Genomic DNA, 26,650 nt, shown 5'->3' on the forward strand with positions numbered 1-26,650 from the left:
GTGAAAAACTTTTTTAGTTACCCTGTCTCCCAGAAAAAACACAATAAAAAGTGAGCAAAAAGTCGTATGTTTTCCAAATTGGTACTATCAGAAACTACAGAACATCCCACAAAAAATGAGCCCTTGCTCAACTACGTCGACGCAAAAATAAAAAAGTTATTGCGCGCATAAAATGACGTCAGAAAATAATTGAAAAAAATTAAATGTCTGCGAAAAAAAAAACGATACAAGTTTGGTATCGTAGTAATCATACCGACCTATAGAATAAAGTTACCATGTCGCTTTTGTTGCCGTTTGTGTGCCGTAGAAACAAGATGCACTAAAAGATGGCGAAATATCGGGTTTTTTTTTTCATTTTACTCCCCTTAGAATTTTTTAAAAGTTTTTTAGTACATTATATGGTACTTTAAATAGCACCATTGAAAAATACAACTCGTCCTGCAAAAAACAAGCCCTCATATAGTGACGTAGATGGATAAATAAAGGAGTTACGATTTTTTTAAAGGGGGAGGAAAAAACGAAAATGGAAAAAGAAAAAGGGGCCGCGTCATTAAGGGGTTAATCTTGGGGGTATGTACTTTTCCTGTGATGTCATTTATGGTATATAAACCACATACACCTCAGAATAAATTAGAAATCATTTGATACCGCAACAAAGCTGGTGTGATTTGTATTTCTTCTGAGCTCAGACTTCTACACGAGATCTAGGATGGTCTTCTCCGTGGTAAACACAAATTCTCCTTACAAGTACGTATATGCTGGAGCAGCTGTGTTCAGAGCAAGTCTACATGGCTGAATGCATTTTGGCCTAGAATACTGTGTGGAAGAAAGAACTAGAGTGTTGTCTGTTTAGTTAAAGACAATCTCCAGTGGAAATACAACTATTGATCATAGCACCCTGATCAGATTGGTAACATAGTTCAGAGTTTGATAACCAATCCCATGATGCCTTAACACATAATTACATGACCAGATACAGAGTTTGTGGGTCCGTATGAGAGGGGCTGCAAAACTTGTAATATGATCCTACAGCAAGTCTCTGTGCCCTCAGCGGTTTGCCGGTATTGCCGTGGAGATGTGGCCTTATCGTTTGTTGTTCAGTTGTTGGCCATGTTTACAATGAACAATTATCGTTCATTTTCGCTTGTTTGAACGATAAAACTGCAACACAATTTTTGTAGCAGATAGTTCGCTTACAGTAACTTCAGTGCGCTAAATTCACATATGATATCTGATTTTTCTGCCACGTGGTTTTTCAGTTATGGGGAATAATGTAATCCAATTACCGGTGTACTTTATTTTTTGGAAATCTGCCTATACAGTTAATCCAGTTGGCTTGCCATTAACCTTGCCTAATAAAAAGAACCAAAGTGATTATGCAATTATTTCGCAATCGCTGTTACACACTGCATGCTGACTGAACACTATAAGGGTAGGTTTATGTAACATATAGGGTATGTTTCCATGTGGTAATTAATGAACTGTGTTTTTACATGTCATTGGTTAAACTGCGACTATTTTTAAAAATTTAATAAGCATATGGCTGAGCGGTGCGGATGTCTGAACAACGCAGACAATCTCTGCAGACAGTTCACAGCAAAGACACAGCGGAGGAAAAGAACATCCTTGGTAAAGTGGGCCTATCACAAGTATTTCAGAATAAAGCTTCTTGACCAAGATAATAAGTGGCACCACACAACATCTGTGTGTCATGTAACACTCACCTCACACGGGCTGAAAGGCAAGAGTAGAACGCCATTCGTCATGCCGATGGTATGGCGAGAACAAAGAGACCACCATACTGACTGTTATTTCTGCATGACAAATACCAAAGGTTTCTCCAGTAAAGAGAAAGATAACATTCTGTATCCAGATATACCTTCTGCAATAAAACCTGTGCCTCATGACGCCAGATTACCTGTTCCTGATGCAATGGCAGGGTTGCGATTGGCCTCTGGCTGAGCAGCATCCCTGGGACTACTATGGTGGTCACTGTTATTACTCTGGCCAATATAGGGGAGACTATGGGAGACAGTACTGCTGCCAATATAGGGAACACTTACTACTAAGGCCACTATTACTATTGTGGCTCATTCCCGTAGATGTAAGCACATTTCTGTCGTGCAAATGCAATATGTATTTGCACGACCAAAAATCGCTTATGCCCGCGTTTTTCACCTGCTCTGGCGTGTTTTTAAGTGCACAAATACACTGCATATTTGCGCATGCAAAAAAGAATGTAGGCAGGATCATTGAAATGGTGCTCAAATAAGCAGGTTTCCTCTGTACTCACTGCGTATTTGTGCCCGCCTATTCACTTCAATGGCTAATTGCAGTGTGTAATACGCCCCAACAAGGTCATGCTGCATATTTTTTCACGCGATTGTACAGCATGCCAATAAAATGCGCTCATGTGAACGAAATGCATTGAAATCAATGGGTTCTATTCACTGCATATTCCGCACACAAGACATGTCAGTCATTGAAGACCGTTACAAAGGGAAGTACAATCCGAATATGAGGGGCGACTTTTGCTGGTTCTTACAGAGGGAAAGTAATGTTTCTTACAGGATGATAAGATCCAAGCTTCATTTCCACCAAAAACAGTGGAATAGTAATATTACGGTACATCCAAACTGCTATCTTAAATAAAGGAAATGGTTCGTAACCTGAAGACAGGAATTAGGTCCTACCTGTTAATTCCCTTTCTTGAAGTCATAGTGACAGCATACACCTGGAGGTTGTCCGCTGGACACCTGTTGGGACAGGAAGCGGAAAAAACACAAAAGGCAACTCCCACCACCGGCTTACCAGTGTGTACCAAATGACTACAGTGACCCGGCTCTTGCTCAACCAATACTTTTTTATACAGAAATCATAATACAGTACGTTACTTCACGTAAACATAACTCAAGGGGAGGGAAAAGCCCCTATGCAGTCAGGATGACTTCAAGAAAGGGAATTAACAGGTAGGACCTAATTCCTGTCTTCCCCTCGTCATCCTGACAGCATACACCTGGAGAAGTGCCAACAATCTGAGGGCTTTTTTTAGGGGGGGGGGACCACCGGTTGTAGAACCTTACGCCCAAAGGCCATATCATGGCTGGCCTCTAAGTCCAGGCGGTAGTGTTTGGTGAATGTGTGGGTATTCGACCATGTGGCGGCCCTGCAGATTTGGTCGGTTGTCGCCTGGGCTCTTTCCGCCCAGGAACAGGCGACCGCCCTGGTGGAATGGGCTTTAACGTTGCCCGGGAGGGAAATCCCTTGGGATTGGTATGCGTCTTCTATAGCCCTTCTGACCCATCGCGCTAAGGAGTCTTTAGTAGCGGCCCCTCCTCTGCGCGGATCCCGAAATTGAACAAAAAGGTTGTTAGACTTTCTGAAGGAATGCGTGACCTCCAAGTATTTCAAGACTGCCCGCCTCACTTCTAAGTTATGGAACCTCTGTTCCGTGGTGTTACGGGGTTCCTGGCAGAAGGAGGGAAGGACTATGCGCTGTTCCCTATGAAAGTCCGTGAGGACTTTAGGCTGAAAAAAAGGGGTCAGGTTTGAACTCTATTTTGTCTGGGAAGACGGTCATATACGGAGTCCTGATGGAGAGGGACTGGATCTCCCCAATCTGTCTAGCGGATGTGATGGCGACTAGGAAGGCTACTTTATAGGAAAGAACCCTGACTGATAGCTCCTCCAGGGGCTCAAAGGGGTGTGCACAAAATGCCTGTAAAACTGGGTTAAGGTCCCAGGGGGGCATGGTTTCCCTCACAAAGGGGTGAAGTCTGACTGCCCCTTTGAGATATTTTCTAATTAGTCTATGGTCACCCAAGGGGGAGTCAAAGAAGGATCCAAGGGTGGCTACCTGGACCATAACGGTACTAGGTCTTAGCCCCATGTCCAACCCATCCTGTAGGAACTCTAATATCTGGTTAATGTTAGGTTGTTGTAGGTCATGGATACTATGACCCAACCACCTAGAAAAGGTATCTCAAACCCTAGCGTAGATCTCTCTAGTGGATTTTTTGAGGCTCTCGCATAAAGTAGTTACTACCCTTCCAGATAGACCCTGGCTCAGGTATTTTACCTGCTCAGTTTCCAGGCCGCCAGCCTGAACTTTCGGACCCCTGGGCATATCAGAGGACCTTGCTGCAGGAGGTCTTCTCTCTGTGGAAGATGTAGAGGGTCCTGGGTCGAGAGAGCGGCCAGGAGCGGAAACCAGGGTCTTTTGGGCCAGAATCAGAATGGAGCCACTAGGATGACAGAGCCTGGGGACCCCTGAATCTTCCTCAGGACCAGTGGGATTAGGGGTATGGGTGGGAAGGCATAAGCGAGATCCCAATCCCAGGACTGGGACAGAGCGTCCGTTCCCAGGGAACCCCCGTCTGCTCCCCTGGAGAAAAACCGGGGACATTTGGCATTCTCCTGTGAGGTGAACAAGTCCACCTGCGGTGTCCCCCACTTTTCTATAATCAGCCGAAATGCATTCGGGTGTAGAGTCCATTCCCCTGGATCTATCTTCCTGCAGCTGAGGAGATCCGCCATAACATTTTCTGGGCCCCTTACGTGGAAGGCTGTGACCGAAAATGTCCGCTGTTCTATCCATCCAAGAATTTTCGCCGCTAGGTCTTGGAGTCGGGGATTCCGCTGGATCCTGGTGACGAATGAGGGACACAGTTGTCACATTATCTGAAAAAATTTTTATGTGTCTACCTCTGACCTCTGCCTCGAAGCCACGAACAGCCTTCCAGACAGCACAAAGTTCTTTATAGTTGGAGGACTGAATAGCCTCCTCCCGATTCCAGCCCCCTTGGATGTAATAACGACCTAAGTGGGCTCCCCAGCCAGTTGCACTCGCATCGGTAAAAATGGATACTGGGGATGCGGGGTACCAAACTGTGGCCCTGGCAAGGTTGGTAGTGGACATCCACCACTCCAAAGATCTCTTGATCTTGGGGGCAAGGAGAACTAGCTGGTCCAGGGAAGCCGGCGACTTATCCCAGTTACTCAGGATGAAGTCCTGGAGGGTTCTGCAGTGAAATTGTGCCCAAGGGACTACCCCAATGCAGGATGTCATGATGCCAAGGACCCTCATGCCTCTCCTAATGGAGACTCTAGTGGAGAGACAGAGTGCCCGACACTCATCCAGGATCGCCTTCTGCCTCTCCAAGGGGAGGGACGAGCACTGGTGGTGAGAGTCCAGGATAACCCCCAGGAATTTTTTCTTTTGTTCGGGAAGGAGACTAGACTTAACCGTGTTGACAATCCAGCCCAACGATTCGAACAAGTGGAGAGTGAGATCGATATAGGACCGGAGCTCTGTAGCTGATCCTGCTATGATCAGGAAATCATCTAGGTACGGGACGATCAACACTTTGTTTGTCCTTAGTGCCGCCACCATCTCCAACACTAACTTGGAAAATACCCAAGGTGCGGAAGAAATCCCCAACGGCAGGCACGTAAACTGGAAGTGTGAGACTGATCCATCAACCACCAGAGCAAACCGCAGAAACTGCTGGAAATCTGGGTGGATGGGGACATGATAGTAGGCGTCCTTTAAGTCCACGGTGGCCATGACACTACCTGGCGAGATTAAGGGGATCGCTGACCGCACCGATTCCATTTTAAATCTTTTGTACGAGATAGACCTGTTCAGAAATTTCTAATTAATAATGGTTCTATAAGACCCGTTGGGCTTTTTAACGAGGAACAGGGGAGAGTAGCAACCCCTGAACTGCTCTTCTGTGGGAACCCGAATGATGGCCCCTAATGATAACAGCTCCTGCACCCCCAGCTAGAGGGCCTGAGCAGACGAGGGCGACTGGCAGGGGGTGACCACAAACCTCCGAGGAGGGGAGGAGGAAAATTTGATTTTGTAGCCCTCCGGAACCAGGCATAGGGCCCAGGGATTGGAGGTCACCTCCTTCCACTTGAGGGCGAACCCCATCAGCCTACCCCCGACCTGTAGGGTTCCTAAGGGCAGTACCTCACCCTTTCCGCCCTTGGGGAAGGACCAGCGTCCGGTCTTCCCTTTTCCCTTGTATGTCCTGGAGGGAATAAAGGATGAAGGGTAGGAGGAGGAAGGCCGCCTGAAGGACTTCTCTGTGGATAGCCCCTGGCTCTTGTCCGATGCTTTTTCCAAAAAGGTATCCAGAGAAGGCCCGAAGATCCTATGTCCTTGGAAAGGCAGGGCGCAGAGCCTGTACTTTGACGTGCTATCGCCCGCCCAGGCCTTAACCCTGACGGCTCTCCTGGCTGTGTTGGAGAGAACCGCTGAACGGGCTCCGAACCTCACAGACTCCATGGATGCATCCGCTAGAAATCCGGTTGCTTGTTGGAGGAGGGGTAGGCAGCTGGAAATGTCTTCCCCGGATCCCCTCTGGGCGACCAGCGACTGGAGCTGGTCCAGCCAAACTGTCATGGACCTTGCCACCGAAGTGGCCGTGATATTAGCTTTAATGGTCAGGGCTGCGATCTCCCAGGCTTTTTTCATTGCCGAATCCACCTTGGCGTCCAGTGGATCCCACAACTGTGAGACGTCAAAGGGGAGGGCCGCTTTTTTCGAAACCCTGGCCACGGCCAGGTCCACCTTGGGGGTGGTTTCCAGGAAGTCAACGTCATCTGATGCCAAGACCATAGGGTCCCTGAATTCCTCTGACAGGAAGAATTTCTGCTCCGCCTGCTTCCATTCGGTCAGAATTAGCTGCTTCAGAATGTCATTAACCGGGAATGTGTGTTTAGGTTGAGGTTGAAGACCCCGAAACAGACTATTCTGGAAAGATGGCTGCTGCGGCACCTCTTTCTCCTCTCTGACCACCTTCGCCGTACAATCAGTACACAGCGGCTTTGCATGGCCCTCCTCTAGCCGCCGTAAGCAGACCGGACATTTACGTATCCGTTTTTTGGCCTCTCTACTCTTTTGCGCATCTCTGTCCTAAGAAACGGAGACAGCAAAAAGACAAACCTCCAGCACCTTAATATCCCCCCCCCCCGGCAAAACCCACATAAGGTCTATATACAGGTAGACCGCTCTCAGTGTCTTTGCCTGGCTGACATCTTGTGTTTAAGGTGCAGACAGGTGACAGGCAGAGGAAATCCAGCCTTTTAAATTTCTGAATTTGGCGCCAACATGCCCCGAGTGAGGCTCTGCCCCCCATGTGACGCGGCAGCGCTGACGTCATGCTGCCACACCAGACCTGGGGGGTACGCCGCACACACTCTGGGACGCACGCCAGGAAGTGGCACATACCGCTCTGTCGTCCCTGCAGCACCGCGCGCCCAGCTGTCCGGACCCTGGGACTGGAGTCCCGGCGCTCCCAAGCCCCTCCTGCTGCCTGGCATTAACCTATCCCCGTCCACCGCGGATGGGACCTCTAGAGGATACGCCGTACCTTCCGCCCTGATGGGCCTGCTGGATCCCGGAGGGAAGCGCCGCACACCTCAGGCTGCCCTCTGCTCTGCCGTTCTCCGGTACTGGGGGTCATTCCACCAGCCACCCTCTGGGCAGCGCACTGGGGGAGGGTTCCTCAGAGGAAGTTATACTGCAGAGTCTCACCCGCGCAGACCCTGTCAGCCCAACAGAGAGGCGTCCCCCCAGGGCGGACAGGCTGCTTGGAGTTTTCTTTTCTTCGTTATCCTCCGGCATACACCTGGAGGCTCCGCTTGGACTGTCCTGTAGGGACAGGAAGACACTGGTGAACCGGTGGTGGGAGTTGCCTTTTGTGTTTTTTCCGCTTCCTGTCCCAACAGGTGTCCAGCAGAAAACCTCCAGGTGTATGCTGTCAGGATGACGAGGGGAAAGTGAGACGTGCTGCTATTTTTCTATTTTACCAGTGGAATCAGGTTCTAATTTCACAGAAACATAAATTACTTTCTGTTATGAACAGTTTTTAAAAATTTGTTGCAGTGTAATCAGTCTGTGTAATAAGGGCCTTCACTCAAAGTGTCACTAGAGCCTGACTCACACACTCCTTATACAACAGCCAGTGTGGTGCCTCTGATCTGCAATTTCTTAAAGGTAGAGTGGGAGTCTGGAGTGTCCCCAACTGAACAGAGTAATGGTGAAACATGTGAACCACCGCTCCATTTTAGTAGCACTACTGGAGCACCAGTACGATACCCTCCTGAGCCACGTCTAGAGGCCTCTCACTAGCCCAGCCAGAAGCCTGCCGCACACTGATGAGGGGCAATCACCCCGAAACAGCTGTCTGTGCATAGTTATTCTGGCTTTGCCTCACAATACCCAGTCATTGCTATAAGGCTTGTTAAAAAAATCCGACATTGACTTGCAGGAATGCTGCCTTCCAATAGGTGGCGCTGCAGATGTAGTGTTCCATCTTCCCATTTGCATATTTTCCTGTAGAGCATGCATGGCCTTATAAGTCTCCTCACTCACCTCCCAGGTGCTCTCCTTAAGGAGAAACGATACCTTTCCCTATCCTCGGCTTTTTCAGGTACTCCCGCTGAAATTAATGGGAACGTTCATCCCCCCATTTATTTGTTGATACTCAAAACCCCCATTCCACGTAGGTTCCAGCAGTCAGAGCCTCAACAGTCAATTAGTTATCCTTTATGCTGTGGATAACTAAATTTCATGGGACAATCCTTTATATGGAACAGATTTTTCTTTAAAGTGTTTCATTTTCAAATATGAGGTACCAAATATCAGACTGTATATCTAGGGCAGAATATGCTCTGAGATACAGCAAGTTTTTTTTACAGTACACAGCCAATTCTGCCACTATGATATCTGGCTGTGTGTCTGTATTATTGGTTTTATGTATATTATAGAGTTTACTTGTTAAATGGCAGAAATTCATTCTATAGAAGGTTTGGATGATATGAATTGAACGAACATTGTTTCATGTCTAATACGCATTTTTTTAATAGAGATTGTATCGTAATTACAAGTCTCCCCCCCCTCCCCCCATAGACAGGATAAGGGATAGATAACCTGCTGGGCAGTGAGGGTCTATCCACCCAGACCTCTACTGATCTCAAGAACTGGACTTGCGTGTCCATCTCTCCTGTCATGGGAGGGGTTTCTCCTCCCTATGCAGTGATGTCACAGTTAATAGAGCACTGGCCAAGAATACGCGATCACTGCACTATTCATTTCAATGGGGCTCACGGAAGTAGCCGAGTACCGCCCACTTGAGTATCTCCGCTGTCTCATTGAAAGTGAATGGAGCGCTAATGGGACCAGTGCTCCATTCAGTCTCCTGCAGGCAGTGCAGTAAGGAAGAGGAGGGACAAGGAACCCCCATTCTGGAGATCGGTGGAGGGTCTTTCCTGACAATAGGGGATAACTTGCAATTGTGGTACAACACCTCTAACTCTAACTTATATTATGTCCACATGCTGAATGATGAGCCGTTTCCAATGAAATCATGTTACGCAAGTCAGATTGAAAAATGTTTATTGGTTTGCCATAGAAAGCTCTAAAGGCTCAAGTATTGGTTAGTGAAAAGTAGCACACGACTTAAAAAAAAAACAAAAAACAAAAAAAACCTTAAGGAAAAGCTGTACAAGTAGAATATATACAACATGACTGGTACCAAATAAAACCATTTTGGAATAAGATAATTGAAGAATATACAACCCAATTTCCTAAAGACAAAAACAGGCATTCCATTACAAGCAGTGACAACAGAATACAGTAATGTTGACACCGTTTTCGTTCTGTACAAACAAGACTGGAATGCTATCTGAAAAGCAATATCGCGAGGGCTCCGAAAATAAAGACTACCTTGAACTTCAAATTGAAAACTATAGCCTCGAAATACAAGAGACACCAAGCGACTATAGGGGGGGGGGGGGAAATAATTTTGTGCCAAGATTAACGGACTTGTAGCGGCTTTTCTTGCTTGCAGTTGAGTAACTTTAGACAGCGCAAGTCTTAAGTATTTGTTCAATAAGTGCAATGGTCTAAATAAATACTGCAATTAAGGGTTGCATAATTTAATAGCATGCGGTTTCTCCAGGAACTCTCAAAATGTCTTATTATTCATAGTATCTATATCAAGGTAACCTTTCCATACGGCACAGACCAATATTTTGTTACACGAGCACCAAATAGGACATGTCAGTTTGAGTCTTTTTTCAGTCTCTCTTTTAATCTGGACCATCGCTACACTTCCTATCACGTCTACTGGTTTTAAAGCTGTAAACTCTTTAACCATTTCCACATTAAAAATTACACAAAGCGAATTACTGAGTCGTTAAGAAAACAAACAAACAAAAAAATGACAAGGGTCCAAACTGATCAGATATTTATGGCATACCCTTTTCCAAATGCCATACATACATGGGATGGGAACACCTCGTTACTGGGCCTAAAGTCATAAAAGATGGCACTCAAACCAATATCACTTAGTTTATATCTTTTGGTCTACAGGCTGATAAAACAGGAGTCACTATGGTAATCTAGTCCAAGACTATGGTGCTTCTGCAGTGGTGGGGGTATGTTGGTACCAGCTTGCCCCGAACTTGTCCTTGGTTTGAAGCCTACCACCTCCTCATCTGTCCAATCCTCCATGCACATCATCTATGTCTATTCTCTCTGCAGGTGATAATGGCAGAATTGTAGTATGATAAAAACTCCATGGTCCAGAGATTTGGGCAACTCAATTAACATATCCTAGTAAACATATACACATACCGTAAATCGCTTAAAAAGTTGTTATAACTGCAACTCTGTGATTGTAAGTTTTAGCTTTACTTTCTTCTGTCATACTACTTGGTCTAGCTCTTCCACTTTTCTATTAAAAGGCATTTAAATACAGCTGTTATCCTGCATTTTAGCTTATTATATATACAAATACCTGCACCTATTCTTTGTACAATGTTAAGTATCCACAATGGTATAATGACACATAAAACAACTCTCACTAGTTTTACCAAGTCTTCATTAAAAAAAGCCCATATTCATTTGCCTACTTGTACTATGCTAACTACAACAAGCCCAGTTCAGATCACTTATATCAAGCAAGTAGGTAGGAATGCTCAACTACTTTAGACGTGTTTTTGCAAGAATGGGAGACCCACATTGCACAGCAGGGAAAAGTACATACATATACCTAGACTAAAAGTAAACTCGATGTAAAATATCCAGTAACCAATCAAGTCTACAGTAAGAAGAAAATCAAAAAATAATGTAGAAAAATAATTTATGTCCTGTCAAATCCAGTGGCATTTCTCTAAACTAGGAATAGGTCCAATATGAGAAGGCATCTTAGAACAACAAGGTAGAAAATAACGGCTTCACAGAAAATGTATTTCCATCTGTCTTATGCCGGCGCATTCTAAGAACTAGGTCTGCATGTCCAAATGTATAGGGCTACCCTACGGTAGCATGAAGAGCTGACTAATGCACGGAACAATCTCCTGTTACTGCAGTGTCCTTGGCCACAATTTTACCATAATCCTATGTCGAAATCAGTAAAAGGGCTATAATGACTTACACTTAAAAATGCTGCAACCCAAAAAGACAATGAAGTGGCTTTTAACCCTTTTCAATCCAATTTGTATTCCGCCTTTTCTAGGGGGCTTACTCTTTTTCTGCCATTATACAATGACGCTATATGCTGGCTAAAGCCAGTACTGCATGAGGTGACACGTTGGATAGGCTCCGACAGCAGAGAGGCTGGCGACATACAGTAAGAGAACCCCAACGGACGTCTTCCAACATCGGAGCTGTACAGCCTTAAATCATGTCGTCAGACAGTGGATTCGAAAGGGTTAATGCAACTGAAAAAAAATGACTGAAAAGTTGTACGCGGAAGGAAATTTCTATAGAATCACGTGCAATTTTTTTTTTGCATCAGTGGTATTAGAAATTGTATGACGTGTTTATGAAAATCACATTTGGCTTTAAAATGAACATGGAATACCACTAGAGGGGAAATGTAAGACGAGGATTCGGAAAAAAACCCCAAAAACGTAGCATGTTCAAAAAATTTAATAAAAAAACGTGACTTATGTAAAGCTGCAGCCCATTCTGGTAGTCACCTTTTTTTTTGCAATGCCATCGGAACTAGTTGCTCTGTAACTGTAGTGCGATTCATTGCATTTCCGCCAACATAAGAAATCTAACGAACTGCAATCATGATGTAGCCCTACACCAAGCAGCGAGTTCTTTTCTTCCCCAACTATGTGCTGAGCTTCATCTTTTATACCTTGATGCTTGTGCACATACGGGAGCACCCTTAGTAACTGCATGCACAGGAACTTGCATTTCGGTCAAGGTGATTTTAAAAGAATTCGGCAGTACCTGCTAACGTGCCAGGTATTATTTTCAGAACATACCACCTAATCAAACACAAGGTATATCTCCTTACAGTAACTGTGACACGATTACACTTCTGGGGGATGGCATTTTAGAGAACTTTTTGAATCCTCTTTGTAACTTTTAAAATTGAAACCATGTGTCTATCCGGTCCAACATCTAAGTGGCAAAATGTTTCCTACAAACAAGTTACTAAAAAGTCTTAAATCTATCAAGTGCCTTCCTCTTTACAGGAACTATTTTTTTTTTTGGTTTTGCATTTCTGTTTTTTGCAAAATGTAACTTGTTGCATGTGTTAAGTTATCTTCCTTGTGACTCTACTTCAACTTTTAAACTTGTGGAAGACCTTAAGATTCCGGCTCCTTCACGTCATTAGAACACTCAGCTTTGCTGTAACATTTTTAGCTTACCTCCCTTGACACTGCCAAACAATGACCAACATGAAATTTTCCTCACTGTAAAGTGCAAACATGCCTGAAGTTTTGGGAAGCAGGTCTGTCTAACTCACTGGAACAACTTCAGTGAAATGTAAAACACACATCTTTATTTTTTTGTTATTACAAAAAAGTACTGTGCCTAATCAATTCCTATACAATCATTGCCAAAACCGACTTGGGTCAAGAGTCTCTGCAATTCTCGAACCGTTGGCCAACTAGACAGAATGCTGAGAAGATGCCCTCACATACTAGTTGTAACTGATAAGAAAAGACTAAAACTATGCCGTTTCGTCAGCTATATTAAAATGATGTATTTTAAGATTTGAAAAAAACAAAAAAAATTAAACAATCCTGACAGCAGTTCACCTGAAGATCATTATACTCCGTGTTCTTATTAACACTGAACTTAAAATGTTAATAGGATTAATAAGATTCTGGTATAACAAACTCAAATTCATTACTGCCTTCCGCAGTAGTTGGTTTAAACATGGTCTGGTTGGACTGCTGAATGAAGATATCGTCCCAATTTACAGGTTTTGGCCCATCGGAAGAATGGTTCTCTGCAGATGCCGGTTCGGATTTGTCTGGGTCAATGTCATACACGATTCCACCATCATTAATAACAGGGACAGCGTTGGAGCTTTCAGTTATGTAAGCATACTGCCTAATCTGTAATGTCTTGCATGGATTTAGACGGTAAAGCTTTGAATCTCCGGCAGGGTCCATGCTGTGAACAGATCGAATGTGTGAAGCCATGACTTGGTAATTAATAAACGAACTACCGCAAGTCAAGCACTGATATCTTCTTTCACCTGTATGGTGAATTTCATGCTTTGTACGATATTCTGCGAGAGGAAAGACTCTCTCGCAGTAACGGCACGGATATTTCTTTTCCCAAGAGTGAACGTTAAAATGTCTTCGTAAACTTGTCAAACAGACATAAGATCGTTTGCATACAATGCAGATATAATAGACTCTTCCGTCGACGATGAGCTCGTAGTGATCATCGTGTTTTAGTTTCATTCGCTTACGATTCTGAAACTCATCGTCGTCCTCCAGCTTGGCCAACCCTTCTTCAGGATCTTCCTTGATGGGGATAACTATGTCATAGGTGTCCTCGCCAATGTTTGCGTACACTTTGCACCCCGTTGACAAGCCCTCTATTTCTGACGCTGTGTCCAATGTAATGATTTTCTTACCATCCATGATGCGTCGAGGCTCAGAAGAGTCCTTGCTAGTTCCGGAAACAACATCAGCGATCTTAATTTTGAATTCTCCTGGTTTTGAGGATGATCCGGGGCTGAAGGTAACCACCTGCTTTTTTTGTACGCCATCAAAAGACACGTTTTTATGGGTTATTGTAGGCTGTTCCAAAGATACCGCCGAAGACACGGGAGATGTTGAAATGCTGTTTCCATCTAATATCAGTTCTGTTTTGGGCTGAATAATACCAATTGGCTGTAGTTTTGGCAAGTTTTGATTTGCGTCAGGGGGTGCTGTTGTAACAGTAGAAGGGGTATTTTGGGAAGGTGGGACCGGAAGAACAGTAGTAACCGATGCAGGTTGTGTAACAGGAGGGACAGCAGAACCATTTGCAGGAGGATTTTGAGGAGCAACGGTTGAATTTGTATTACTCGGTGCAGAACCCATGTTTTTTAAAGGGGGTTGGGGTTGGGTCTGAGATTTAGTGTTTTGATTAGGCTGCTGAGGTGGAGTAGGTGGTGTAGCTTGTTTTGAAACAGCATCTTGGTCATTAGGTGTAGGAATTGGCGTTTGCACAGGTTCTTTTTTTTCTGGCGTCACTGGTTTGGCTTGTACAGTCTCTGAACAAAAAATCACATCATCATCATCGTCATCATCGGACTCGTCCTCTATCAAATTTGTTTCTGAATCGGATTCTTTATTGAATGATACGGAGTATGCTTGTCTGATGACTGGAATCCCCGACTCGCCCATAGCTTTAGCTGCATTTTTTGTTGATTCCCACAGTTTTGCATCAGAATTAGACTGACCTTCATTAGGACCATCCTTAACTGTTCCAGACATACTCTTCACTTGTGATAGAGGTATTCCAAGCTCTGCTATAAAAGGAACTCCTAGCAATTTTCCAGATTTTATCAGTTCTTCCAGCATGTCACATTTCACACGGACAATTTTAGCGCTGTAAATATAGTTAAGAATTTCTGCAAAAATTTCAGCTCGGATGAAATTCAATTCCACTACTGGTCCAGCAACAATGAAGAGTTGGTGGAAATAAGTGCTACAGGCAGAAAGAATATTTTTGTGAGCTCTGAATTTACGGTCTTCAACGATTACTGTGACGTCACAATACAAGCCCTGCAGTCGCTGGTCATTTAGAGCTTGCAATAAGCTGCCGGAGTACTGGGTGTCGGTTGCTGTAATCAATTTTTTGGAATCCATGTCTGCAAATAAATATAAAAAGACACATCAGTGTGTGACCAGATCACCATCACGCCTACTACCCTAGATCTAAAAATCACCTACAGACTGCTGTTTTACTAATTTAATAAAGAACACAAGCAACACATACCAAAATCCCAATAAACAAAAGGTCATAAACAAAGCACTGGGGCCTGGGCTCAATATAAGCATTTTTGTAGCAAGACTGCTTCAACATTTATAATCATGCAACTTGCAAGCCTTTCTTAGGTCGCGTTCACACAACCATATTACAGGTACATTTTTGCACCCATATTATGACAGAATGTCCCAGCCTGACCGTGAGTCTACCGACCCAAACTCACAGTATCAGAGACAACGCGGTGTGTCAGTAGATCCGCAGCTGGGTAGAAAAACTAGACCCATATATGGGTGCAAAAACTCACCTGTAATAAGCTTGTCTGAAAGTTGCCTTACTGACATTTGGAACAAGACTCTTAACAATTCTTAGAAATGTAATATGATGAAAAGTTGGCATGTAGCCCAGTACTTACTAGTACTTAGGCCCAACGTCCATGTGCGTGGCCCCCGCACAGGAGATCAGTGCATCTTGCTGCCCATAGGGATACATTGGCATCCGTAGGGCAGCTAAAAGCATGCGGATGGGAATTCTTTCCGGCATGCAGGTCGCATGAATGGGAAGAAATCGCACCACGCTCCATTTCCCTGCGGGCCTCCCGTACGGATGGCTCCGATTGAAGCCCTCCGATTCCGCGGCACAGCCGCAGCTGTTTTTGTGCTGTGCCGCGGATACGCAGGAGAGCAGGAGTTTTATTTAAAAAAAAAAAGTTCCAGCCTGCACGTCGGAGAGGTAAGAAAAATGTCTTTTCCCTCTGCATGGCCGCAGGCACGCACGGATTCCACTGCAGGATTCAGCAGTGATATCTGTGAGTGCAAGTGGACATGAGGCCTTTGTAGTAACTAATGATGATCAACTCAATTTTTTGTGTATTCTCAGGGCCCTGTTAGTTGATTCAAATATCAACATCCTTTTACTCCTAACGGATGCAACAATTTTTCTTTTAGTCTTTTCATTGTCTCATTCCAAAAGCCAAAGCTTTTTTTCATTGATACCATGCTATGTGCTTTTGAACACTTGTACTTTTTCAGGATGAGTTGCACTTTTTAATGCCACCATTTAGCGGTATATATACAAGGTTACTGCAAAAGAATAAGAATTTTAACGTTAAATAGGATCAAAACCCTTAAAGCGGTAGACAAGCAATCTGCATAGTAGCAGAGTTAGGCCGCCTGCAGACGAGCGGGTCGGATCCGGCAGCGAGAATTCTCGCCGCGGGACCCGACCCGAGAGCCTGCAGGGACGAGCGCGTACTCACCCGCGCCTGGCGGCCCCGGCTCTTTCATGTGCCGGCTGCGGCGCAGCCGGCGCATGCGCAGACCGGAGCCAGCGGGCGGGTGAGTGCGTGCCCCGCACAAAAATAGGACCTGTCGCGGTTTGTTTGCCGCGCGAGATTTCGCGCGGCCAAACCGCGGCCGTCTGCATAGGAGTGCGTATTGTAATGCACTCCTATGCAAACTTTCAGTGGCGGAAATCCCGCCGCGGGATTTCCGCCCGTGTGCAGGCGGCCTTAGGATGAAGTTATTTGTGACAGCAGCGGCTCGTGTCCCCGTGAAGCAAGACATTTCAGAACATTGGTGGTTTATGTATAGAGAAACAAACATTCTGGGAAAGCCCCTGTAGAATAGGAACAAGTGAAACGTATTTATGAAAAGGCCGACAGAAACATTTGTAAGGCCGGTCTCACACAACAAGATTTGAATTGTGGAATCCACGATTGTTACCCATGCGGATGATCGGCAGTATTCCGCATTCATTCAAAAAATAGAATATTCGCATGTCTGCTCACATGAGTAGACAGCAATTATGATTTCCGCTTGTAGAATTTAGATCGCAGCATGTTCTATTTTCTTGCGGAGTCGCACGGACGGCTCGCATTGCAGTCAATGGAAGCCATCTGACCCGCTGCCCATCCGCAATAGACATTGTGCATAGGTCGCGGGTACCCGCGTCATCACCCAACGAAGGTGCGGGAAAACCAGTGATTGGAAAACAAAATGACTGTACTGCGCATGTCAGACGGCGAGCGTCCGGGTTCATCCGCAATATAGATTTAAAGAGGTACGTGTGGACGCCAGGGCTGGATTCCGCTGCAGGCTTCCTCATGTGGAATCCCACACGTCCGTGTAAGACTGGCCTAACTAAGGATCCTTTTACACCGAGCGACTCTCGCTGGATCGCAGGCATAAAAGTCAAATGATGATCGGCCCTTGTATAAGGAGTGGATCATCTATGAGCGAAAGCCTGTTTACTGTGAATGGAGGCAGGCGGCTGGAGTGCTCCACCTCTTTTCACTGAGCGATCCTCGCTCCTGGGTGACAGCACAGAAGCGATTATCTCTGGGATGATTGTCGGGTAATTTCATACGAAATTAAAGACGTATGCTAAACAAACATGTACGCATTTTGGCTATATCAATACTACTTTGGCTTCTATAAAACGTTTATAGTGTCTACTCTATTATAGTAACCCTGTATGAGGCTGGTTTCCCATCTGTGTCAGAACCTCCGGCTGGAGGTTCCATCGTAGATCGGGTTGCAAATTCCTGGAAGAAAGAGCGCTGTATGCAGCATTTTGACTTCTGCCCAAACGCCGGCCAGTCTGGTCTGGCAGCAGGGATTCCGCTTTCCTGCTCCCCGAACGGAAAAGGAAAGCGGAATTCCCAGGGCAGGTGTAACAGCAGCCTAACTTGACTTCTCTCAAATGGTTTTGCATGGGGATAGAATGAAAAAAAATAAAAGCAAAAACAAATTTCACCATTGTTTTTTTTTTTTGGGGGGGGGGGGGGGGGATTTGTACAGTGTTCACCACGAGGTATAAATATTCTAATAATTTGATTACTTTTGACTCCTGTTTTGGGGATGTGAGATTAAAGCCCCATTCACACTGATAAATGATCGCTCAAATGATAGTCTGAGTGACCGTTTTGAACTATCATCTTTGCATACTTTATAGTAGCCAAGAAGCTTCTATAGAATATGCAAGAGGAGCGGGACACCGCCGCGGCCGCTAATGGAAGACTACTGCTGTTTTGCATTAAAAAAAAAAAAAATAACAGCTGTATTCTTCTCCGCTCTGACTGCTAGTAACCCGCTGTGAATTCAGCGATCAGCGACTCGTGCACGAAAACTGCTGGATGTCCCTGCATTTAGACAGAATGAGAATCGCTCAAAAGACGGCTTTGAGCAATTTTTGAGCAATTCTTATTGTGTCTAAAAGGGCCTTTATAGAGAATGGCAGATTTGGCTTCCCCCCCCCCCCCCCCTTAATGTAGTCAATAGAAAAGGGCCCAAAGTAGAGTACCCCATTTTGACATCCAAATGACTTAATACCGTGTTTCCCTGAAAATAGGTCCTACCCTGATAGGAAGACCTATCGAGTTTTCAAAGGAGGCTTGACATATAAGGCATAGGACCTAGCTAAATTGCCCCCCACCCCCCCCAAATAAATCAATACTCACCTGGTCCACGGCATCCCGAAGCCTCCTGATGGTCTCCGGCGGTGGTGCTGCTGTAAACTTCGTCCTCGGCTCACAGCTGAGCTTCTGCTGGTGACAGGGATTTGAATACCCCGCCTCCAGCAAAGCGAGCGCTGTGATTGGCTAGTTGAGGGCCAGCAGCCAATCACAGCCAGCGCTCGATGAGCCAATCACAGCCATTCAGTGATGTCATTCACTGATACCAAACAGCAATTTTTTTTGCTGTAGTACTTGTATTTTTTTTTAAAGATATTGTTTTTTTAAAATTATTTTCTGCCGCCATCTTCTCTGCGCAATAGCTTTTTTATTTTTCCGTCAACATAGTTATTTGAGGGCTCATTTTTTGCGGGACGTCCTGTAGTTTGTGTTGGTACCATTTTGGAATACGACTTTTGATCGCTTTTTATTACATTTTTTCTTAGACATGGGGTGACCAAAAAAGTGCATTTCTGCCGTTCTTTTGTTTTTTTCTGACAACGTTCACTGTGCAGGGTAAATAATGCGTTACTTTGATAGGGACACATCAATAAAAAAATATGTATTTTTGTTTTATTATTTAGATTCTTTCATTACAAATATGACAAAAGGTTGTTTTTTTAATTACCTTTTATTTACTTGTTAACAATTAGTAAAACTGTATTGTTGTTATTTCTACTTTCTTATTTTTTTATGTCCGCATAGGGGACAACAACCTGCGATGCTTTGATCGCTCCAGCAGTATGATGTAATGCCGTAGCCTTACATCAGACTGCTATCTGACAGGCAATCTATCACAAGCCACCTCTCGAGCATGGCTTGAAAGGCATTCTGCCGGGATAGCCCTGGGGTCTTTCAGAAGGCCCCCAGCTGCCATGACGCCCACACGGTTCCCTGAGATCTCATCGTGGGGTGGGGACCGTATGGGACCCTTGACCATCGTTTGGGGGATCTAAATGCCGCTGTCAGAATTGACAGTAGCATTTAAAAGGTTAACAGCCCCAATCAACCACGTGGCTCATCGCAGCTGTTGCCGCCAGGTGTCGGTTGTGACGGCACCCGGGATGTATGAAGAGAGGTAGCCCCGTGATCTTTTTTCATACATAGACCGCCGATACAGGCCGTCAAAAGGCATATCGGCGGTTGTTAAGGGGTTAACAAAAAGATTCTTCCGTAGGCTACCTGTACAAGATACAGCTGCAGATGACTGCGTTCCACAAGGACTGCAGCTTGGATTGCTCATCAGCAGGATATACAGTCATGAGACGACGCGTCACCCGCTGCTGCACGCACTTTATGAACAGGTCAGGGCTTATTCACACCAACGCCACAAAACTCACACGTTAGGAAATACATTCTGTTGAATGGATTTATTCACACACGATTTTTTCCTCGCAGCACGTTTTATACTTGGACACTCCCCCCGATTACAAGCGAGCGCTGTGCGATTTTTGCCTTTGAAAACAATAGACAGCGGTCGCTAACTTTTCACGCCCAACGATGCAAATTTTAAGCAAAAGCGCATTGCCTCATGGAGCAAATCGCACGTTTACAGAACGCGAAGGTAGCCTAGGAGAGAAAAAAATGTCTCTTCTTTTTTTTTGCTGTGCTACTTCTTTTCCCCCAAAAACATTCTTTTTTTTTTTTTTAAGTATTTTCTGCCGCTATCTTCTTTTATTTTTCCGTCAACATAGTTGTGTGAGATCATTTTTGGCGGGACATCCTGCAGTTTGCGTTAGAATACATAAGACTTTTTGATTGCTTTTTAGTGCAAAAGCTCATTTCTGACATTCTTTTTTTCTTTTTTGGACGACATTCATTGTGCGGGGTAAATAATATTTTTCTTTGATAGATCAGACTTTTATGGATGCAGTGATACCATATATCTATTTGTTTTATAATTTAGATTCTTTTATTGTAAATATGGCAAAAGGGCTTTTTAAAAAAAAAAAAAACTATTACTTTTTCCCCCCAACAATTAGTAAAACTTTATTGTTCTCGTTTTTACTCTTCTTTTTAGTCCCCACAGGGGACCACAACTTGCGATGCCTTGATTGCTCCTGCAGTATGATGTAATGCCATACCATTACATCATACTGCTATCGGGCGGGCAGGCTGTCTGTCAAGCCACTCCACGGGGATAGCTTGATAGGCATTCTGCGAAGACAGCCCCGGGGCCTTCCAGAAGGCCCCCGGCTGCCATGACACCTGCGTGGCCCCCTGTGATCTCTTCACTGGGGGCTATATTGTACCCTTGAACATCGTTTGGGGGATTTAAATGTTGCCGTCAGAAGTGACAGCGGCATTTAAAGGGTTAACAGATCCACTCAGCTCCCCAGTCTACGCTATTCCAGCTGCCGACTCTTGTAGTATCTCTGCAAGTACAGGATTAGTCAATTGTCACTTAATGTCAACTTCAGTGTAAGACAGAATTAGAAGAGAGTCCTTAATTATGAAAGAAAATCAACACCCAGCCTGTCGGGTTACATCGCGATGCTAATATAGTGATAAAATGACAACACCGAACCTTCGGGAGGAAACAAGACAACGCCAACTAAGATAGTGGCGACTATATCTTGTTCTTTATTTGATGACTGCGCAAAAGTAAACCACACTTCATCACTTCAGGTTGCAAATACATTACCTGAATATCAGCTGATGGACTAATGTGCACGGCCCCCCCCTATAGGCTTCAATAGAAGCCCGCGGGAGACCCGCATGAAAATGGAGCATGGTCGAGATTTTTTCATGCTCCATTTTTTTAAAAATCACTTTTATTGACCATCCGCGGGTATTTATCTACCCGCGGGTCGTCAATGCATCCCTATGGGGTGCGGATCCGCGCGCGGGAGAAGAGTTAAAATCCGCTGCGGATTTTAATTCTTCTTTTGCCCGTGGACATGAGGCCTTAGGCCTCATGTCCACGGGGAAAATCAGATCCGCTGCAGATTCTACATGTAGAATCTGCAGCGGGTCCCTCCTGCCCCGCGGACATGAGCGCTGAAAATAGAAATTTAAAAGCATTTACCTTTCCGTAGCGGGCGGCGAAGATCAGCTGTTCCTCACGGCCGGATCTTCATTTTCGGCCGGCGGATGAATTCCTGACGCCGGCGGCACGTCGCCGGCGTGCCGCGCGCATGCGCCGGGCACATCCGCCGAGCCGAAGCAAGGGAGATGCGGCCGTGAGGAAGAGCAGAGCTTCGCGGCCCGCTGCGGGTGAGTAAATGCTTTTAATTCCTATTTTAGGTCTCCCGCGGATCCGGACGGCTTCCATAGGCTTCAATAGAAGCCCGCGGGAGCCGTCCCCGCGGGAGACCCGCATGAAAATGGAGCATGGTCCAGATTTTTTCATGCTCCATTTTTTTTTAAATGCCTTTTATTGACGATCCGCGGGTATTTATCTACCCGCGGGTGGTCAATGCATCCCTATGGGATGCGGATCCGCGCGCGGGAGATCCGCTGCGGATTTTAAATCACATTTTGCCCGTGGACATGAGCCCTTAAGGTTTGATGAATCTGCCCCTATATATATTGAGCTGTAAGATGCCTCTACAGGGCATAATAAGCATTACTGGGTGGGGTTGTGCACTACATAGGGGGGCGGTGATGACTGAGGAGCACACCCCTGCTTTTTGTTTGTACATAACTTTGAAGTTCATTCCATTATTTTACAGAAGGCTGCCTGTTCACGGGCGTTGCCTGGGAGCAGGAACCAGAGGACGGATCTCCTGCATGGGAGCAGGAGCCAGAGGACGGATCTCCATGGCGAGCCTATCTGACAGATAGGCTCACCGCGGCACTTCGCAGCATGCTGGGAATTGCTCCGATTCTCCGCTCGTGGACAGGGGACATAGCTCGCTGCTATGGAAAGCGTGCACTGCATTCCCCATGGCCAGATTATTACTCCATTCACAGCTATTCCTTACTATGTGCCGATGATGAGCATTGTCCCATATCATTCTGATTTGCATATATTCAGGAACTGCATGCAACACCCTGATGTAGAAAAATGTATTCTATTAAAAAGGTTGTCGGAGTTAAGGGAACCCGCCAGCGGATCCTCTAGGACTCAAAGTAACAAATCAGTAGTTGGGTTACTTTTAGACGAGCCGATTCTCGTTTGAACGAGCCGTATGACGTCACCGCTACTTGCTCTTGTGCAGCCCGTTTAGCCAAGCAGATTCATCGTTGGCTTGTTCAAACGAGAATCATTCCGTCATTCTCAGTCTCTTATACAGCGAATGTGAATGAGCGCTGTTTAACCCGAACGATAAACGAGCTGACGATGGGTTTTATGCCTGAAAAAAAATGAACGCCAAACGAAAAGCGAACGATTCTTGTTCATCATTCGCTCACGCTTAGAGAATTATTTTTCACTCATTTGAACGATAATCGGTTCATCTAAGAGCTCCTTTATGGTCCACTAACACAGGACGAGCTATTGGGCAAACGATGCCGACACTCGTCCCAGTGATGCTCGCTCATGTGGTTACGCAGGAGCGAGTATCGCTGACATTGCTCACAAAGCTGCCGGCACGAAGGCAGAGCAGCCGGAGAGCGCTCCCCCCTTCATCAGTGTAAGCGGACAGTCATTCAGAAGTGAATGACTATTTACACTGACCGGCGCGTCGTTGACTTTTCTGCATGCAGAAACTGAATGAATGAGCAATTCTCATTCAGTCCCAGCATGCGTTTACACGGGGCGATTATCAGTCAGATTCCCACTGGAATCGGAACTATTCTGAACAATAATGGCCCCGTGTAAAACAGACGTTACTCACCTCTCTCCCTGTCCTTCCTCCTCCGCCGCCGGCTCCGGTCTCCCTGTGACATCACCTTGTAGTTAAAGCCCGTCTACAAACAGGCTGCAGCTGTCAGTGACAGCGCTCAGTGATCATGGCCGATCGCTGTCATGGACTGCTGCAGCAGGGACGTCCCTGCAGGCTGTAAACAAAGACCGCGTACATCGGCGGAAGGGGACGAGAGGGAGAAGGTGAAGAACTGCTGGGACCAGGTAAGAGGGGGTTCCTTAACTCGGACAACCCCTGTAAGTTCAGACATGCACTATTATTTCCATTGGCACACGGCGGGTGAGAATGGTGCCCGATGCAACCCGCTGACTATACGATGCACAGTATTTTCCCAGACAAAATAGTGCGGCACGGCAAAGAGCGGGCGACGCGGATGGGAACAAAGCCTACCAAGAATAATAGAGGAAAGTTTGGAGGTGGGTGCGGGAAGAGGAAAAAAAATTTTTTAGGCAATCTGTCCCAGTTTCTTCCCTAAATCCCCCCCCTGTGCTGCGAGCGTCACACTATGCTGTCACCCAACGCTGCCTCCTCCTCGCCCCCGAAGATGGATGATGCCAGCCATAGGTATATGGTCCCATCCGCTCATTAGGGAGGGCTGCGTCTCATTAGCTATGGACACATGTGGTTGGAATGAAGAGAACCAACACCCCTGCCGGATCCGGGATGTCGGCCGTCCTTCCTCCTCAGCCTGCAGTTATTATGCGCTGGCCTCCGTGCCACATGCTCCCCCCTCTCAGGAACGGCCCGGGGGGCCAACATTGCAGCGCTTATCCCTTTCATCCAGGGCCTTGTGTTGTCTGATTTCACGCGGCACATCAGAAGCTTAGAAAGGCCCTTCTAGAGGGAGGGAGAAGCCTTCAAGAAAAGCGTACAAACCAAGGATAGCGGTTAAGTGTAAACGCGGCCGGCGAGTGAACGATAAATCCTTCGCTTTCCGTTCATTTTATGCAACATAAAAACCATCGCCGCTCATCGGTCGTTTAAATCGTCGCTCTCACGAAGGCTACATTCACACGGACGAGATTTAGGCGCGCATTACGGCCGCGTGACGCGGGGAATGGAGTCGATTGAAGAAAACGGATTTTCATTGGTGTGTAGATCCTGTGAGACATAGATCGCAGCATGCTCTATTTCTCGTATATCGCACGGCGTGGACTCCTGTATGTAACGCTGTCTATACACGATGCGCTGCGTACGGCTGGCGACTCGTATGCAAACCTGCTACGAAACAGCGCGGGGAGATAAGCTCGTGTGTGAGGCACCCGCTGCCATGCGCCGTGTCTGCCGGCTCACACAGGCCGGTAATACGCCGCAGTTTCCGTTTACGGACGTGTGAATGAGCCCCGAGGCGCTCAGCAAAGTTTTTTTCCCGCAGAGACGAGGCGTTTTTCGCGCAAAAAATCCTTGCATGGCTTCTCTGACATTCGCACCCTCCGGCGCTGGCAGTACGCGCGTCAGACGATCGGAAGCGGTCACCATTGTTTTCAATGGCAAGCCTCACACGGCGTACAACGCGTATGACCGCCCCCTTGAAAGCGATGCGTTCCGGGGGCCACGAAAAATACAAGACGTGCCTTTTTTAAGCTCGCAGCATCGCCGATCTGTATAACGCGATTCAGAAGAAGGGCGTTCAGATTTGCGCAAGTTTTGTTCGTCTCGCACCCGTGTGCTTGTAGCCGTAGACGGCGAACGACTGAACGATTTCTCATTTGAACGGGCGACGGACGCCATTGTTCGCTCATTCAACAAATCGGTTTGTCTAAATGGTCCCTTCGTGCGTCTTCACGCGGCCGTATTTGGGCGCGCTACATGAATAAAGAATAGCGCCCGTCGGACTCACATTTCCATATTTCGGCCAAACACACAAAACCCCCCCCCCCAACATATTCTATATTTTATGCGTATTTGCGGACAACGGTCCCCAACATTAGCGCCTGCAATACACCGGTATAGACGTGAAACGCCGCGCAATTGTGAAACTCATTAAGACCAATCAGCCATGATAAGTCGCTGCGTCTTTATTTGCCGCGCGCAAAAAACTACAGTAAGACACGCCGATGCGTGCGCAAAAGAAAAAACGTATCGCTCATACCGCAAAAACACGGCGCCCGTCTGCGCACAACTCCGCCGCTGTGAGGTTCGTCCGGCGGCCCCTCGGAGGATGCAGCAGGACAGGCGGTGGTCCCTCAGGGAGGATGCGGAGGCTGCAGGGCAGGCGGTGGTCCCTTGGGAACAATGCAGGACCCCCACCACCTCTTTGTATCTGCATCCCCACATGTGCTCCTCCAATGGGATCGTACAGGACCGTCGGCCGATCTCCTCCGCCCCCCTCTGCACACTCCCACCGGCCTCCATGCTGCTTCCACCAGCGGCCTACCTGCCAGCCCACCCCCCGGCCTGGGAGGCCTCGGCGTCCGCCGACAGCACCCCCGGCCCCTCACCTCACACCAGCAGGACAACATGGCGGCAACGGCCCTCACAAAGGAGAAAAGACCGGGAGGCTGCTGAGGCGCCTAGGCCCGAGCCTCCCCTCCTTGCCCGCCGGCCCCGTGAGCAGCCTCCGGTCCCCGCCGTGGGGCACCGCTATACTGGCAGGCGCGGCCGCCCGTGTGGGGCATTACCTGGTGTCCCGGGGCCGCCCGGTGCCTCGGCTTCCGCAGACAACGAATGAACAGGCTCCTCCCGCAGCCACCGAACACCAGCGCTATACCGCGCTCTGACCTGCAGAGGGCACCCGAGCGCCCCACTGCCCGAACCAAGCGTTCGGAAAACATCGTCAATTTCCGTCACCAGACAAAGTCTCGCGAGATTTTTGTTTTCCCCTCATTGATGTAGCGCGCTGGTTTTCACGCGCACACAAAAAGAATTGTTCTTATCAGGTCCTAGGAATCCCGATAAGAACAGTAAAAGGCGCCGAGGCCGCCCTGCCGTGAATATAACCGGCTCTAGTCACTCAATAGCAGGTCATAACGGCGCCGTGGGGCGCTGACGCCACGTTACTGGATGAAATAAAAGAAATCTCTCTTTGTTCTACCTCACAATGCAGCGCTGATAGCCGCGCGCGCCCCCTAGTGTTCAGTAGCTTCACTAGCAGTTTTGCTGAGTGTATACGCACGTGTGTGTTTTGGCGCA

The 26,650-nt window shown here is 46.7% G+C and overlaps 1 protein-coding gene across 1 annotated transcript; it reads right to left on the reverse strand.

Moving 5' to 3' along the window:
• Window positions 1–9,392: 9,392 nt before the first annotated feature.
• On the reverse strand, window positions 9,393–26,227 carry ZBTB33 (zinc finger and BTB domain containing 33). The gene is made up of 2 exons (XM_066581687.1): window positions 26,140–26,227; window positions 9,393–15,137 (listed from the first exon to the last, which is right to left on the reverse strand). Exon 2 carries the CDS (start codon window positions 15,133–15,135, stop codon window positions 13,138–13,140), a length of 1,998 nt encoding a protein of 665 aa, XP_066437784.1. The 5' UTR covers window positions 15,136–15,137; window positions 26,140–26,227; the 3' UTR covers window positions 9,393–13,137.
• Between the last annotated feature and the right edge of the window lie 423 nt (window positions 26,228–26,650).

This window comes from Eleutherodactylus coqui, chromosome 10, assembly GCF_035609145.1.
Source record: "Eleutherodactylus coqui strain aEleCoq1 chromosome 10, aEleCoq1.hap1, whole genome shotgun sequence".
NCBI lineage: Eukaryota > Metazoa > Chordata > Amphibia > Anura > Eleutherodactylidae > Eleutherodactylus > Eleutherodactylus coqui.